Genomic DNA, 16,890 nt, shown 5'->3' with positions numbered 1-16,890 from the left:
TATTACTGCCCCCTATATTTCACTTATAGTATTACACTTGCACACACACTATTCATTTATTATTTCTTACTACACATCCCATGCACCACACACCACTCCCCTCAAGACTAGTGGGAGTGGCTATTATTATTTAAAGCACCTGCTCGCCCTTTCATCAGCATTTCTGGCCTGGCTGTGTCCATTTGCAAGTATGGCCTTTTTCGGTGTTTATATATATATATATATATATATATATACACATACATACATACATACATACATACATATACACACACAATATTGCATCAGAGATAGAGAGATTTTATACATACATTATATATATATATTCCATAGTACATTAGTGTTCATTTCCAGCACAACATTATTTTCACAGTGATTATTAATGGTAATTATACACCTAAATTATGGATGGCTGATGTTTCATACAAGGCTAGGGCAGGAGTGTACTTAGTCGTTTAATTGCAGTTTTTAATTTTAATAGCTGCCTTTCTGTTCAGACGCCCTCCCCCACCCCTACAGGCAGTCTCTAAAAGTTTGGCTAAGCTTCAATGTCTGCAGGAGAAAGCATGAGTAAGACTGAATAGATTGTGTAACCGTTCACTGAGAATTTGCCTCTGTCCACATCTGCGTTAGAGGCTCGGTTATGGGCCTCCGACGCAGATCGGGTGAAAATGCTAGAAGAAATAGCGCAGAATGCTGCGCTATTTCTTCCAGGAATAAGGACGAACGACCTTACGGAAACCCAGCGGCACCCTTTAAAGGCAATGGGTGTAATTCATCAACCCTTATACACCAGTTCTCTGTTATAGAAAACTCGCAAAAGGCTCAAAACCTTACTACTTTTAGGCAAAAAGGGTTTGTGGCTTAACAAAAAGGGATGGAGCCATTGTGGCCCAACACATTTGTTATCATTTTACACCAGAAAACTGGAGTGAATTATATGAGATTTCTACGCAAGCTGCTAGCATAAATTTTAGTCTGCGGGAAATAGTAAGGTAGAGGCCCTGTACCTTGCCCCCCCCCCCAACCTTTTCTCATTTAAAAAAAATAAAAATGTTCATACCATCACTCTTCCCCTCCAGCTCCCCTCAGACTCTCACTGCAGGCCGCATATATCAAGTCCAGAGTCAACGCAGCCGTCTAGCAGGACATTTTAGAGCACTGGCCAACAGTACTAATACCTGGTTTAATAACCACAGTATCACTGCGCTTCATTGGCCAGCAAACTCGCCCGACATAAACCCCATAGAGAATCTATGGGATAGTCAAGAGCAAGGAGAGAGACACAAGGCCCAACAATGCAGACGAGCTGGAGGCCGCTATCAAAGCAACCTGGGCTTCCATAACACCTCAGCAGTGCCACAGGCTGATCGCCTCCATGCCACGCCGCATTGATGCAGTAATTCATGCAAAAGGAGCCCCAACCAAGTAGTGCATATACTGTACAGACTTTAATAGGCCAAAATTTCGGTATTAAAAATAATTTTTGAAATTGGGCTTATATAATATTCTAATTTTCTGACACACAAAATGTTGGGTTTTCATGAACTGTTCGCCATAATCATCAACATGAAAAGGAAAAAAATGCTGGAAATAGATCACTCTGTGTGTAATGAATCTATATAATATAGGAGTTTCACTTTTTTAATTGAATTACTGAAATAAATTAACTTTTTGATGTTATTCTAATCCATTGAGAAGGACTAGTATATGCTTTTCCATTCGAATAACTCCATTAATCCCATTAAAAAGTTCCCTATAACTTGGTGCTCCAGCACCTGTGCAGTGCACAGCTAACAACTTGCGCGTTTAATACAATATCTTTTGGGCAGTCAATTTCAGTGGCGCCGGTAAAGGTAGCTCATCAACATAACCCAACACTCCTACTAAAGGCATCCGGGGGACCGTAACAGATAGTAATGTAGTTTGGAGACTAAACACCTGGTCTCAGTATGGTTGAATAACCGAGCAGCTCCATAACACGTGCATTAAGTCTACACAACCATTCGAGCACCTTGGACAGGCTGCATCGGTTTGAATACCCATCTTCTGCAAAAGTACTGGAGTACGGTATACCCTAAGGATAACAAACAGCTGTGAGCGATGATGAGCTACATTAAGTGAAATTGTAGGAGTCGCTGCCAAAATGGTACGCCACATTTCAACTGTAATGTCCCCTACATCTTGTGACCACCTTTCCCTCAAGCGATCCATTGAGGAGGGAATCAAATATTCTAATTGATGACCATATAAAAAGGAAATTAGTCCTCTCGTGGAACCTGCATCCCCCAGTATATTAAGGATAACCGAGGATTGAATCTCCAAAGAGGATTCTGGAGCCTGACCTCCTAAAACGTGCCTTAACTGCAAATATTGGCAAAAACACTTTGGTAGGGTAAATTCGTCTTGTAGTTACTGGAAAGTGTTAAGGATCGAATCGTGGTAAAGGTGAGTCACAAGTCTAATACCGCTACGTTCCCAGAGCGCAAACCCCTGTAATTGATGAATCTCCCATAAACCGGCATTATGCCATAGTGGCGTTAATTTAGTGACGCCAGTAATAACTCGCAAGCCTCATCATTTCCATCATATCTTATGCATAAGTGGGATTGTGTGTACAGAATGAGGTAAAAGTCTAAATTTATGTGATTCCAACAGGGAGAACAAAGGTCCCTCACCAAGTAAATGTATCAGTAATTTACCATCGGAATCTCCCGGATGTCTCGTCCCCTAGCCCTTGAAATTCTGTAGCTGTGAGGTCAGGAAGTATGCTCTAGGGTTAGGAACTGCCAGGCCACCCTCATCCGTCGGAAGTTGTAAGGTTTCCAATTTGATTCTGGGCACATACCCCCCCCAAATGAACCCCCAAAATATTTGATCCAGTCTTTGGAACAACAAATTTGCAATCCACACTGGTGAGTTATGCAAGATATACAGTAATTGGGGCATAAGTATCATTTTAATTAAACTAACCTTCCCCACTACCCCTAAAGGGCAGTCTAAGCCATGCCTCAGTCTTCATTTTAAATTTGCCACGCACTGCCAATAAATTCAAGGGGGTAAAGTCCATAACCCAACGAGTTATCTGTATACCCAGATAACGGAATTGCATAGCGACTTGCACCACTTCTGCTCCCATCGTTAAGGGTGACACTAGGGGATCTATAGGAAGAACGACAGATTTATCCCAGTTAATAAAAAAAAACGGAGTATTCCCAAATGCTGAAATAGTACGGATAGCACATGATAACAACGGTCCCGTATCTCCCAAGAATAATAAAATATCATCGGCGTATTCACCTTCTCTTCCAATACGCCTAATCACAAGCCCACTATTCCAGGAACAGATCTCAACTTTGTTGCCAATGTTTCCACAGCTATAGCAAAGAGAAGAGGAGACAGGGGGACACCCTGCCGTGTGCCCCTTCCCAACTCTATTTGGTCGGATACCATATTATTAACTCCCAAGCGAGCAGTTAAAGCCCTATACATAAGCTTGATCCATCCAATAAACCACGGTGCAAATCCCATTTTTTCCAGGATGGCCCACAAATAAATCCATTCTACGCTGTCAAATGCTTTGGCCGCGTCAAAAGAAAAGGCAGCTCGAGTGCCCGGATTATCTGGGACCGCCTGGAGATTGAGAAATAAGTGACGTATGTTAGCAGACGTCGATTTGGAGGGTATAAAACCAACCTGGTCAGGGTGAATCACTGCATCAATGACCAAACCCAAGCGGATCGCTAATATTTTTATGTCTGTGGGGAGCAAGGATTCAGAGTTATCAGGTTTTAACAGAACAATTATTAAAGCCAACATCATAGAAGGTGTAAGCCTCCCCTTCTCCTCAGCCACTTGTAATGTACACAATAGTTTAGGCAATAAAATCTCCCCATATAACTTATAAATTTCCACCCGGAGTCCTCGTTTGAGAATGGTACGCCCATTCTATCCAAGCTCTGTTGAGGTGATGAACAGAGTCCGCCATAAGGTGAGTCTCTTGAAGGCAAAATGATAGCCGGTTGATGCTCCCGGCTAGACAAAAACACTGCGCAACTTTTCGTGGCGTATACATTTTTTTTATGTCTGATGGGAGGGGGGAGGGGGGGGGGGGAATGGCTGGCCCACGTCACTGGTCTTGATGCACAAATTTTGGTGCTTGGCCAGCTGAAAGACGCAGCATATTAAGTGGCGTCGGCCTCTTAATAAACAATAAGTTGGCTTAAGACTGGTGTATTGAACACCAGTCTTAATAAATCTCCGCCGATAGGTCCTGTCAAGCGCCATTAGTGTCTGTGTTGCAATGACTCCGGGACAGTTATTCCTATAAATAGTCCGTCTCAAATGAGAAGGGAACAGCCTATGGCTCCCCAATAGACATGATATAAACCAAAAATCGAACAAAAAGGAGCATATAGACTAGAATATATATATATTGTATCAAAAAGATGTTTATTTATTAATTTAAGCAACAACAGAGATAAAAACACAAATATATAATATATTACAAAAAATATAAAATTACTCCGGGATAGCAGTTTTTTCGTTGTTCTGTTCGTCTGACGGAACAGAGACACAAAAAAAACTTGCCGCAGATGTGAACGAAAAAGAAGTATTTTATCCATCATTGACAACTTCATTGTAAATCCACTAAGTCAAACACGTGAACTACCAAGTAGTTAACTGTGTTTAGAAGTCATGCGTGTGATTTCTATGGTGAGGGCAGGTCTACTTTCCCTGTAGTAAGTTGCTGACAGATGTAAGGGTATGTTCACACGGCCTATTTACGGACGTAAATCGGGCGTTTTTGCCCCGAATTACGCCCGAAAATAGCGCCTCAATAGCGCTGACAAACATCTGCCCATTGAAAGCAATGGGCAGACGTTTGTCTGTTCACACGAGGCGTATATTTACGAGCCGCTGTCAAATGACGGCGCGTAAATTGACGCCTGCGTAGAAGAAGTGACCTGTCACTTCTTTGGCCGTAATTGGAGCCGCTATTCATTGACTCCAATGAATAGCAGCGCTAATTACGGCCGTAATTGACGCGGCGTTCAAGCGCCTGCACATGCCGGTACGGCTGAAATTACGGGGATGTTTTCAGGCTGAAACATCCCCGTAATTTCAGCCGTTACGGACCCCCGCCGTGTGAACATACCCTAATAGAGAAGCTGGAAGATGCTGCAAAACTCTACCTCAAATTAAATATAGAATGAAAGACTTGAGTTAAGAATTTTTTTTCCCCATAATTGATTGAAAGGTTATTTCATCAATTTCTCATTCCGAAACCGGACGGGACTTAAATTATGGACACAGAACTTGTCTGGCTGTGATATTCCTTCAAGCCCTAAGCTTTCATGCTCTGATTTCGGGCTCATTACTGGTATTAATAACTAAATATAGGAAAGTATTACCTAACAAACACTGCCAAACCACTGCTAATTATATGGGACATTTAATGGACATGAACATGCAATGATGTTTAGGGTATGTTCACACGCACTAATTACGGACGTAATTCGGGCGTTTTTGCCCCGAATTACGTCCGAAAATAGCGCCTCAATAGCGTTGACAAACATCTGCCCATTGAAAGCAATGGGCAGACGTTTGTCTGTTCACACGAGGCGTATATTTACGCGCCGCTGTCAAATGACGGCGCGTAAATAGACGCCCGCGTCAAAGAAGTGACCTGTCACTTCTTTGGCCGTAATTGCAGCCGTTACTCATTGACTCCAATGAATAGCAGCGCCAATTACGTCCGTAATGGACGCAGCGTTCAAGCGCCTGCACATGCCGTTACGGCTGAAATTACGGGGATGTTTTCAGGCGGAAACATCCCCGTAATTTCAGCCGTTACGGACGCTGTCGTGTGAACATACCCTCAGTTTGTCATCATTTTCATACGTGCCGATGAATCCCTCCCTATAGGAAATCCTCTCTCAGACAAGTGTCTCGACACTATTAATGCTTAGGCTGTATTCACACGAGCAGGTTATGTTTAGATTTATTTTTTTTAAATGCCAAAACCATAAGTGTATTCAAATAACAGGAGAAGTAGTATCTGCCCTTTATGTTTTCTCTAATATTAGGACCCATACCTGGTCTCAAAAACCTGCATAAAAAAAATCCTGAACAAAACCTGCATATGTGAACACACCCCTAAAGTGGTTGTCCAGAATTAGAAAAAAAGGCCTTTATTTTTTTCTGTAAACAGAGCTATTCCTGCACATGGGGTTTGTCTGGTATTACAGCTTAGCCCCATTTACTTAGAATAGTGGATATCATTTGTAAATCAGTCTCAGAGAGTGTTACTTTGGAGCACTTTACCTTTTACCAACATGAATATGAAAATGTCAAAAGTGGTGGGGGGGGGGGGGCGGCTTCATTAATATGGCATCCATTCTCAAAGTCATTCTTTGTATTAAAATAATGTTAGGCCATGGATTTGTCGGCAGCTAGTCCGCCACAAATTATGCATGTTTTATATGCAGATTTGCTGGGGATGTTATCCTTTGAAATCCGTAGCAATTCACACCAAATCCACAACAAAATTTGCATGGAAAACATGCAGATTTTGCTGCGGATTCGATGTGGACAAATTGGTGGCAAATTTTTAACAAACGGAGAGATTTACCATTAGTGTAAACATTCACGAGTTTAGGAGTCGTCACAAATGTTATAAATTGCAATATAAGATTGCGAATATGGCATAATATATTTAGACATCTTTCTCTTCCATACCACAACTCTAGGCTGGCGTACATGTAGATTTGTGCCAAAAATGTGGTGCATTTTTACTACTTCTCTTGGCCATACTCCTTTCTCTGGGCACTTATTAAACGGTTGAGGTAAGGGTTAAAAGTGTTTAAAAACACACAATACATCTGGCCATGCACTCCATTTATTTGGCACATTTTGCTCAAAAACAGTTTCTACCTATATTTATGAAAATAATTCGGACAGGGGAAAAATATTAGACAGATAAAAGATAGCACGGGGTAACAGGACAACCTCACGAGCCCATAATGGATGATTGCAACTTGACTTCAATAGCACAACTCGGACAGCTTGAATTATCAGGTGGGTTACTCTGTAGGAGTAACAGATTTTTGATGGGAATGTATGACATAAATCACCCCAAGGAAAAATGCTTCTTTTGCATGACACATTGGGGAATCAGTGCAATAACAGTTAGATTATGGCGTCATGGCATTGAAAAGAATGAAGCGAAGCTTGAGCACCATATTTATCAAGTCTCCACCACTATTTCTGACACTAAGGCTGGGTTCACACGACCTATTTTCAGACGTAAACGAGGCGTATTATGCCTCGTTTTACGCATGAAAATAGGGCTACAATACGTCGGCAAACATCCCCAATACGCCTACAAACATCTGCCCATTGCTTTCAATGGGAATTACAATGTTCTGTCCCCACAAGCCTTTATTTTACGCTTCGCTGTCAAAAAACGGAGCGTAAAAAGACGCTCCGTAAAAAGAAGTAGCATGTCACTTTTTGGAGCTGATTTTCCATTGAACACTATGAAAAACGCCTCAAAAAACATCTGAAAAGAAGCCTCAAAAGAAGCTCCAAATTTAATTTTCAGCTTCAAAAACGCCTGAAAATCCGAGGCCGTTTTCTCTGAAATCAGCTCCGTATTTTTCAGACGTTTTTTGTTAAGCATGTGAACATACCCTTATGGGGGAGATGTATCAGGCTGGGTTCACACGACCATGTTACGTCCGTAATGTACGGAACGTATTTCAGCCGGAAGACCCGGACCGAACACAGTGCAGGGAGCCGGGCTCCTAGCATCATAGTGATGTACGATGCTAGGAGTCCCTGCCTCGCTGCAGGACAACTGTCCCGTACTGTAATCATGATTACAGTACGGGACAGTAGTTCCACGCAGAGGCAGGGACTCCTAGCGTCGTACATCACTATGATGCTAGGTGCCCGGCTCCCTGCACTGTGTTCGGTCCGGGTCTTCCGGCTGAAATACGTTCCGTACATTACGGACGTAACATGGTCGTGTGAACCCAGCCTTAAGGGTATGTGCACACGCTAGCTACCTTTTACGTCTGAAAAGACAGACTGTTTTCAGGAGAAAACAGCTGCGTGGTTTCAGACGTAAAAGCTCCTCCTCGCATTATGCGAGGCGTCTTTGACGCCCGTAATCTTGAGCTGCTCTTCATGGACTTCAATGAAGAACGGCACAATTTACGTTGCAAAGAAGTGTCCTGCACTTCTTTGCAGAGGCAGTCAATTTACGCGTCGTTTGACAGCTGTCAAACGACGACGCGTAAATGACAGGTCGTTGGCACAGTACGTCGGTAAACCCATTCAAACGAATGGGCAGATGTTTGCCGACGTATTGTAGCCCTATTTTCAGGCGTAAATCGAGGCATAATACGCCTGAAAATAAGTCGTGTGAACCCAGCCTAAGACTTCACCAGTCTTATTTAAAGAAGCTCTGTAACCACATTATAAGTGTCCTATCTCCTACTTAATGTGATTGGCGCTGTAATATAGATTACTGTAGTGTTTTTTTATTTAGAAAAACAAATCAATTTTGACCAAGTGATGACCTATTTTAGATTTATGCTAATGACTTTCTTAATGCCCAACTGGGCGTTTTTTAGCTGGAAGCGATGTCTATTCACTCTCAAGACACTTCAGTAAAGTTAGTGTGTGAGTAAGTGACAGCACATCGTGATCTCGCAAGATCACTATGTGCGGAGTACATGAATTGAGAGAAGTGTATGATGCGGATTGGTCAGTGTCATACACTTCTCTTTACAACGCCCACTTGGTCAAAAGCTAAAAAACGCCCAGTTGGGCATTAAGAGAGTCATTAGCAGAAATCTTAAATAGTTTATAACTTGCTCAAAAATTATAGTTTTTCAAAATAAAAACGACTGTTATCTACATTACAGCGCCTATCAGATGATAGGGCACTTATAACCTGGTGACAGAGCCTCTTTAAAAACAAGCTATAGTAAGATGCAACAAATTTATTAAGAGGCACAAGATTGTCGCATCTTTGACTATCTGTGCACCACTAAATGTACCTTGACCTCCCGTTTATTTTACTGTCCTCCCTTCGGAGAGTTAAATAAACAAAATAAAAAAATATTAATGTTCACCTCAGCGTTCCTCTTCTCCACTCTGGCCCCCTCAGCGTGCAGCAGTTCATACAATGTGCGGGAAGCATCAGGACTTTGTATGTGACGCAGTACTGATGATGTTCAATGTTGCGTTCGACATCTTACTCAAGTGGAGCAGATAGCTAAGACTTGCGTATGAAACGTCAGTGTTGGCAAATCTGCCCCACAAGGTTTACTGGCGGTTTCAGTGTTTGTTTGTTTTTTCAAAAAATGCTGCAGCCAGATTTTACTTTTAGGCTACATTCACACGACAGTGAACAACGGCCAAGTGACGGCCATTTTATTAACGGCTGTTTTCAGAACAATGAAGTTCTATGGGTGTATTCACACGGCCGTCTTTTTAAAGACCTGTGAATACTGGCCGTCAAAAAATAGGACATGTCCTATTTATGTCCATTTTCACGGCCAGACGGCTCCCATAGAAGTCAATCTCAATGTTTTTCAGTAATCAATCCTGGTAACAGCCAGTAAAAACTGATCCCGGCCAAAAGACTCCCCGCTGAGCCCGGGGAAGCCCTTGACATTACTGTCCATATAAGGACAGTGAAGTCAGGGCTTTCAACAATGGAATCCCCGGCCAGAGCATCGCAAAAACTCTGGCCAGGGAATCCGGTCTTGTAGATAGCACCCCCACATGTAGATAGCACCCCCTGCCTTTAGATAGCAATTCTCCATCCTCCATAGATAGCGCCACTGTAGCTCCTTGTAGGAGCGGAATCCCCGGCGGCCAGACCCCGCTCTGGCCGGGGATTCCGCTCCTGGAGAAGCCTCGGCGTCACTATCCATATATGGACTGTGATGTCAAGGGGTTACTCCTGGAGCGGAATCCCCGGAAAGAGCTTTGCCGACGCACTGGCAGGGGGTTTCCCCTTCTGGAGAAGCCCTTGGCGTCACTATCCATATATGGACAGTGATGTCAGGGGCTATTCCTGAAGCGGAATCCCTGAACAGTGCGCTGCTGACACTCTGGCAGGGGATTCCGCTTTCCTGACATCACTGTCCATATATGGACAGAGACGTCAGGGGCTCCGTCTATGAGCGGAATCCCCGGCTAGAGGGATTCCGCTCTCACAGTGAGCTATAGTGGTGCTATAGACATGGGTACTATGGCACTATATGGGGGTGTGGCCCTATCTACAGTGGGCACTGTGGCCCTATCTGGGCATTATTTACAGTGGGCACTATCTACATGGGTGCTTTCAGGGGGTTGGGACAAAATAAACCTGACAAATGAAATCCATCGTTTTTTTTTGTTTTTTTTTAACGTACACGAAAAACGGATAACAAACGGCCATTAAAAACGGACAGACGGACTGGAAATGGACGAAAATTTTGAGATGCATTGATGCAAAATGGCCATGAAAAACTGATAGTTAATGCTACATGCACACATTGTGGAATTAAGTGCAAAAAAAAAATCTAAAGTAATTCTGCGTTTTTATGCTGCGGATTTTAGGTACGTTTTATTCAAAATTAGTCAGATACAAGTCGCAAGCAGAAACGATAAATTTACATGCTGCGGATTTTAAAACATTAACGCTCCATGCACACAATACGTACTACGTGAGGCTTTGTCACGCGCATATTTTTCAGGAAAGAAATTGACCTGCGGTGCGGATTTTAAAATGTGTGAAGGAGTCCTAAGGCTACATGCACATGTTGTGTATTTTGCTGCAGAAAATACGCATGAAAGCTGCAAGAAAACGCAGGTAAAAGCCACACCTGATCGTGCGGATTTTATGTGTTTTTCGGTGCGTTTTTTAAATTTTCATGTGTAAATTGGTGCGTTTTCATGCTGCTGTAGGTTTTAACGTGTTTTTCCTTACAACTAGACAGATACAATCCGCAAGCGGAAACGCAAGATAAATTGACATGCTGTGGATTGTAATACGCGCTGCAGGACAATTTCCGTGAAAAAAAAAACCGGCCGATGCACGCCATGTTGAGGAATATGGCACATGATTCCATACTAGCATGCCTCTTGTTTAGTTCGCCAGGAATAGAAAATATGCCCTCGTATGACACAAAACCATAGAGATGGGAAATGCTGGCGTTTTAAAGAAGTGCAGCATGTCATAGTAGCATATCTATAGGGGTGCAGAGGTTGCAGTCACAATCTTGTGGGCTAGAGTAAAATTTTTGCACCAAAGACTAGCTTCAGTGTCTATGCCATCTGCTTCTCAACTGAGGGTACGAATGGAAGTTTAGAAGACCCTGATCAGTGGGGTCCGGTTCATGGAACTCCATCGATCCTGAAAACCGCTGGTTTCGGTCCAAGCCATAGATCAAGTAACCTGACAAAAAAAAACACGCACGCACGCTTAATCCTCTGCCCCCACCACTCCACCACCAAGCTGCTCCACCTGTAGCTTATTTGATGACCAGTATAACACAGTGTAGCAAAGATGTACTAAACATGTACATAAAGAAATCTTTAACCCGTCCGTCAGTGCACAGAGCCCCCGATTGTTATTATTACCTTACTGGTGTTCCTAGTAATCTTGCCAAAAGAGTTTGGGATGACCAGCAGCACGGGCACAGTAGAGTTACTTGATGCCCTCCTCCTTCTCTGATGTTGTCCAGGTTTTACAGCCCAGTCCAGAGCCACCAGCCCCTCATCACTCAGCTGTAGATACTCTCTAACAAAGTGCACCCCATTATCCACAGGCCCCAGCACCCCAACCAAAGTCTGCAGGTTGGGGAAGATCCTCCACAGCCACCTGACATGGGAGTAACTCCCAAAGCTCCTGCACTGTTTCACCAGGTAGTTAGCCAATGCTGAAGGTTTGCAGATCAGTTTATAATCTTCTTCACCCTTCTCATCCACAACTGCTGAGAAGCTATGACTGAAGCGTTTCTTATAGGACCAGAGAAGCAGGAGCAGGATAGTGCCTAGGGAGGCAGCCCATCCTAGCATTGCACTATAAGAAGCAGAATCTGGAGGGAGGCGTGAGGTTCCAGGTGCCTCAGTCGTCTGCTGGGTGTGGAGGAGCTGACACTACATCCTCATAGTGCACAGCCGGGGAGGCAATGCTTCCACTGAGTACAAGCAGAGGGAGGGGAGCACAGACTTCACACAACCTATTATTGTGGTCACTCCCCTACAGGCAGAGGAAGTCTGATATCTCTGATATACTCTGATCATTTACAGGGGCAGATTGAGGAACTGCCATGTTCTGTGGAAAGAAATACTTGAGGAACACAATCCTGCAACAGCAAATGCTGTCAGCTTAGGTTACTTACACCTATGTGTCGTGGAAAGCTGAGGACTCTATCATGGAAGGCGTATCGGTTGCCCCATAGTTTTCCCACAAACAGATATAACTGAGGGATCATGTAGACAAGTTTGTAATATGGATAGGTTGACTGACAAAGTGACATTGTGATATTGCGTGTAATGAATCCCCATAGAGTCGTATGAAAGTGCATGTGACAACCATCGATTTTGTTTTTTCTGCAATACTCACAAATCGCATGCAGTTTTTCCCTCAGAAATTTCATTCAATATCGCAACGTGGCTTAAAATTTTAAGCTTCTGAAATACTTCACCTCTAAATTGCATGTATTATCGCATAGCAGAGAAATGCTCTTATCGCATGCAATTTTGCGCAACACATCACAGTTAACTCACCGTGAAGTCCCAGCAATTATACATTGGCATCAACTAAACGGGGGTTATGCAGGATTAGAAACACAGAAACAACTTGTCCTTGACTTGTGTGTGGTATTGCAGCTCAGCTCCACATTTGGCTTGAAGTGAATGGGGCTGAGCTGCAGTACAACATACAACCTGTACACAGATGTGGCACTATTTTATATATTTTTATATATATTTTTATTGGTTTTTGATAAAACATGTAAGTCAAATGTAAAGAAATATTGGAATACGCAGGAAGGTGTGTCTCCATACCACGGAAGCATAGGCACGCCACGTGCTGCATTATGGTGCATTCATAGATGTGACTATATGCAATTCCATGGAGCAATTCACACATCTTTGGTTTTTCACACAGTGTGTGTCAGTTGCGTAAAACTCACTGCATGTCCTATTCTGGTCTGTATTTGAGGACCGTGTCGCCCATTGAAGTCAATGGGTGTGTGAAAAACCCGGATAGAATACAGACGTGAGTGCTGTCCGTGTTTTTCACGCACCAGTTGCTAAAGGAATTATGAGTGAAAAAAAAACAGGAACACTGATGCCAAACACAATAACACTGATACCACATGGAACTAAAATGGCTGAAATACGGTATGTTTTTTGTGGACGCAAAATGGACACGCTCGTCTGAATGAGGCCTAACAGTGAGAATGCACAGAATTGCACTGTGATTAGAGGACGTCACGTTTTTACTATTCATAATATCACTGTGGAGCCCGGTTTTCAAATTAAAACTTTGGTAACTTTTTCCACCTTCAAAAACTCTTTCGGATGCTCTTTAGTTGCCTGCAAACTTCTGTCAACAGTGAAGAAAGTATCATAACGATCGTGGCCACAAGGGGTGCAACAAGGGGATAAGAGGGTCCAACCTGAATCCCCTCAGGCTGCCACATAATGCCCTGGCAAAGATCTGCGCTATGGCTCATACAAGGTCCTGACGCATGGACAGGACGTGTGCTGCGTCACATACAACGTCCTGGTGTTGCCTGGCTTCAGGACGTTGTGTGCGCTGTGGCTTGACGTGACAGCCTGACAAGATCCAGGATGGGCCCCCTGCGAATAAGAAAAAAGGAGCGGTGAGTAAATCCTTATTTTTTCTTTCAGGGTAGGAACACACAGCGTATTCAGGGCGGATATGCGGCAGAATGCCGTCCGAAAACCCACACCACACTGAGTTGCATTTTTTCGGGCGTGTGACCACTGCAGTCTATCACATGGCCTGCAACGTCATCCAGGGAGGCCGGACTGGAGAAGAAGCAGGGAACTCTGGTTAAGGCTGCGTTCACATCTTTGTTGTGGTTTCCGTTCTAGTGTATTCATCAGAGCACCACAAGAACGTAAGTTAACATTTACGTAAAAAAAAAAAATCATTGATTTCAATGAGTTTCATTTTTGAATCAGTGGTGCTCAGTTAGGGCATGACCACACATGGCGGATTTCCTCCGCAACTGTCCGCATCAATGCCGCACAGAATCTGCGTTGCAGATTCTGCTGCGGATCTGCACAAAATGTGCAGTACATTGATGCGGACTAGCTGCTGCGGACTGCGGGAAAAGTGCTTCCCTTCTCCCTATCAGTGCAGGATAGAGAGAAGGGACAGCACTTTCCCTAGTGAAAGTAAACGATTTTCATACTTACCGGCCGTTGTCTTGGTGACGCGTCCCTCTTTCGGCATCCAGCCCGACCTCCCTGGATGACGCGCCAGTCCATGTGACCGCTGCAGCCTGTGCTTGGCCTGTGATTGGCTGCAGCCGTCACTTAGACTGAAACGTCATCCTGGGAGGCCGGACTGGAGACAGACGCAGGGAGTTCTCGGTAAGTATGAACTTATATTTTTTTTTTACAGATACATGTATATTGAGATCGGTAGTCACTGTCCCGGGTGCAGAAACAGTTACTGCCGATCGCTTAACTCTTTCAGCACCCTGGACAGTGACTATTTACAGACGTCTCCTAGCAACGCTCCCGTCATTACGGGAGCCCCATTGACTTCTTCAGTCTGGCTGTAGACCTAGAAATACATAGGTCCAGCCAGAATGAAGAAATGTCATGGTAGTAAAACCAATACGCTCCGCAGCACACATAAGATCTGCGGACTTCATTGCGGAATTTTGACTCTCCATTGAAGTCAATGGAGAAATTCCGCCATGAGTCCGCCACTGCTCCGCAACAGACAGAGCATGCTGCGGACACCAAATTCCGCTCCGCAGCCTATGCTCCGCAGCGGAATTTTACGCCTCGTCTAAACGAACACTGCTAAATTAAAGTGTAAGTCAATGGACAAACGGCACCGCTGCGGATTAACGCTGCGGAGTGTCCGCAGCGGAATTTTAGTGAAATTCCGCCACGTGTGAACCCAGCCTTAGGCTCCGTTCCGTCAGGTTTCCGTTTTTTTGACAGAAGAAATACCGTATTCTGCTGTGCTATCGTTTCCGTCAAAAATGACAGAAACCCGACAGAAAGGAGCTTTTCTTTTTCTTTTTAACATTTAAGTCAATGGATGACGGATATAAACCGATATGCCATCCATGTGTATCAGTTATGCATTAGGGTATGTGCACACGATAGCAGGCATTTACGTCTGAATAGACAGACTGTTTTCAGGAGAAAACAGCTGCCTCGTTTCAGACGTAAATGCTCCTCCTCGTATTTTGCGAGGCTTCTCTGACAGCCGTAAATTTTGAGCTGCTCTTCATTGAGTTCAATGAAGAACGGCTCAAATTACGTCTGAAAGAAGTGTCCTGCACTTCTTTTGACGAGGCTGTATTTTTACGCGTCGTCATTTGACAGCTGTCAAACGACGACGCGTAAATGACAGGTCGTCTGCACAGTACGTCGGCAAACCCATTCAAATGAATGGGCAGATGTTTTCCGACGTATTGTAGCCCTATTTTCAGACGTAAAACGAGGCATAATACGCCTCGTTTACGCCTGAAAATAGGTCGTGTGAACCCAGCCTTAGGGTATGTTCACACGATGAGAGGCATTTACGTGTGAAAAGACAGACTGTTTACAGCTGCCTCGTTTCACACGTAAATGCTCCTCGTAATTTACGAGGCGTCTGAGACGCTCGTAAATCTTGAGCTGTGCTTCATTGAGTTCAATGAAGAACAGCTCAAATTACGTGGAAAAGAAGTGCCCTGCACTTCTTTGCCGAGGCAGTCCATTTACGCGTCGTCGTTTGACAGCAGTCAAACGATGACGCGTAAATTACAGGTTGTCTGCACAGTACGTCGGCAAACCCATTCAAATGAATGGGCAGATGTTTGCCGATGTATTGCAGCCCTATTTTCAGACGTAAAACGAGGCATAAAACGCCTCGTTTACGTCTGAAAATAAGTCGTGTGAACCCAGCCTTACGTTTAACGGATCAGTTTTTTTTCTGCACATGTGCAGATTAAAAATGAAAGCAAGAAAGATGCAAAGATAAAAACGGATCCGTCAAAAACGGAGTATAACTGATGACAAACTGACAAAAACGAAAAGAAAAGAGTCAGTTTTTTTTACGGATCCGTTAAACTGATCCGTTAAAGACAAACATATTTTAGGCTGTGCTCACATCACTGTCTGTGTTCCGTCTGAGTTCCGTCTGAGGTTTCCGTCGGGTTAACATCTCAGCGTAAAGGCAAACGGAAACCTCAACTTCCGTTTCCCTCACCATTGAACTCAAACCTAGCTAATGGTTTCCGTCTGTCACCGTTGTGACAGGGTTCCATCGTTTTGACCCCATACAACTCAATTCAATATTGTTCTCCCCTTTTCTGCTATGTGGGCACCATTGGGTAAGGCCACAGGGTGTATAGGTCAGACTTGTTTCTGACGTGATGTGCAGTTTAGGCAGCAAAAGGCAGTTGGTCCTAGTATTTGGTGGGACCAGTATTGTTAAGAGTGATGAACCCAGTATGTTTTAGGCAGTCCTTCCAACGGAGGAGGGGGGTATAGTTGACCAGGCACATCAGTCTGGGTAGGAAGATCAATCAGTAGGGGAAAAATCCAACAAAGACCAGTGCAAATTCTGGGATGAGTGTAGATTCAAACACTCCTGCTCCCAGGGCTGTCCCTGCC

General features: G+C 43.9%; 1 protein-coding gene across 1 annotated transcript in view; it reads right to left on the bottom strand.

Moving 5' to 3' along the window:
* LOC142741427 (protein ABHD15-like) overlaps positions 1-12,187 on the bottom strand; it is a 30,891-nt gene extending 18,704 nt beyond the window's left edge. The window contains exon 1 of the mRNA XM_075850806.1: positions 11,647-12,187. Within this exon, the coding sequence (XP_075706921.1) occupies positions 11,647-12,084 (438 nt within the window). The 5' untranslated portion in view covers positions 12,085-12,187. The remainder of the gene's footprint in view (positions 1-11,646) is intronic.
* Between the last annotated feature and the right edge of the window lie 4,703 nt (positions 12,188-16,890).

Source organism: Rhinoderma darwinii, chromosome 2 (genome assembly GCF_050947455.1).
Source record: "Rhinoderma darwinii isolate aRhiDar2 chromosome 2, aRhiDar2.hap1, whole genome shotgun sequence".
Lineage (NCBI taxonomy): Eukaryota > Metazoa > Chordata > Amphibia > Anura > Rhinodermatidae > Rhinoderma > Rhinoderma darwinii.
Note: the sequence above shows the minus strand (reverse complement) of the source record. Positions and strands in the feature narration are given on the sequence as shown.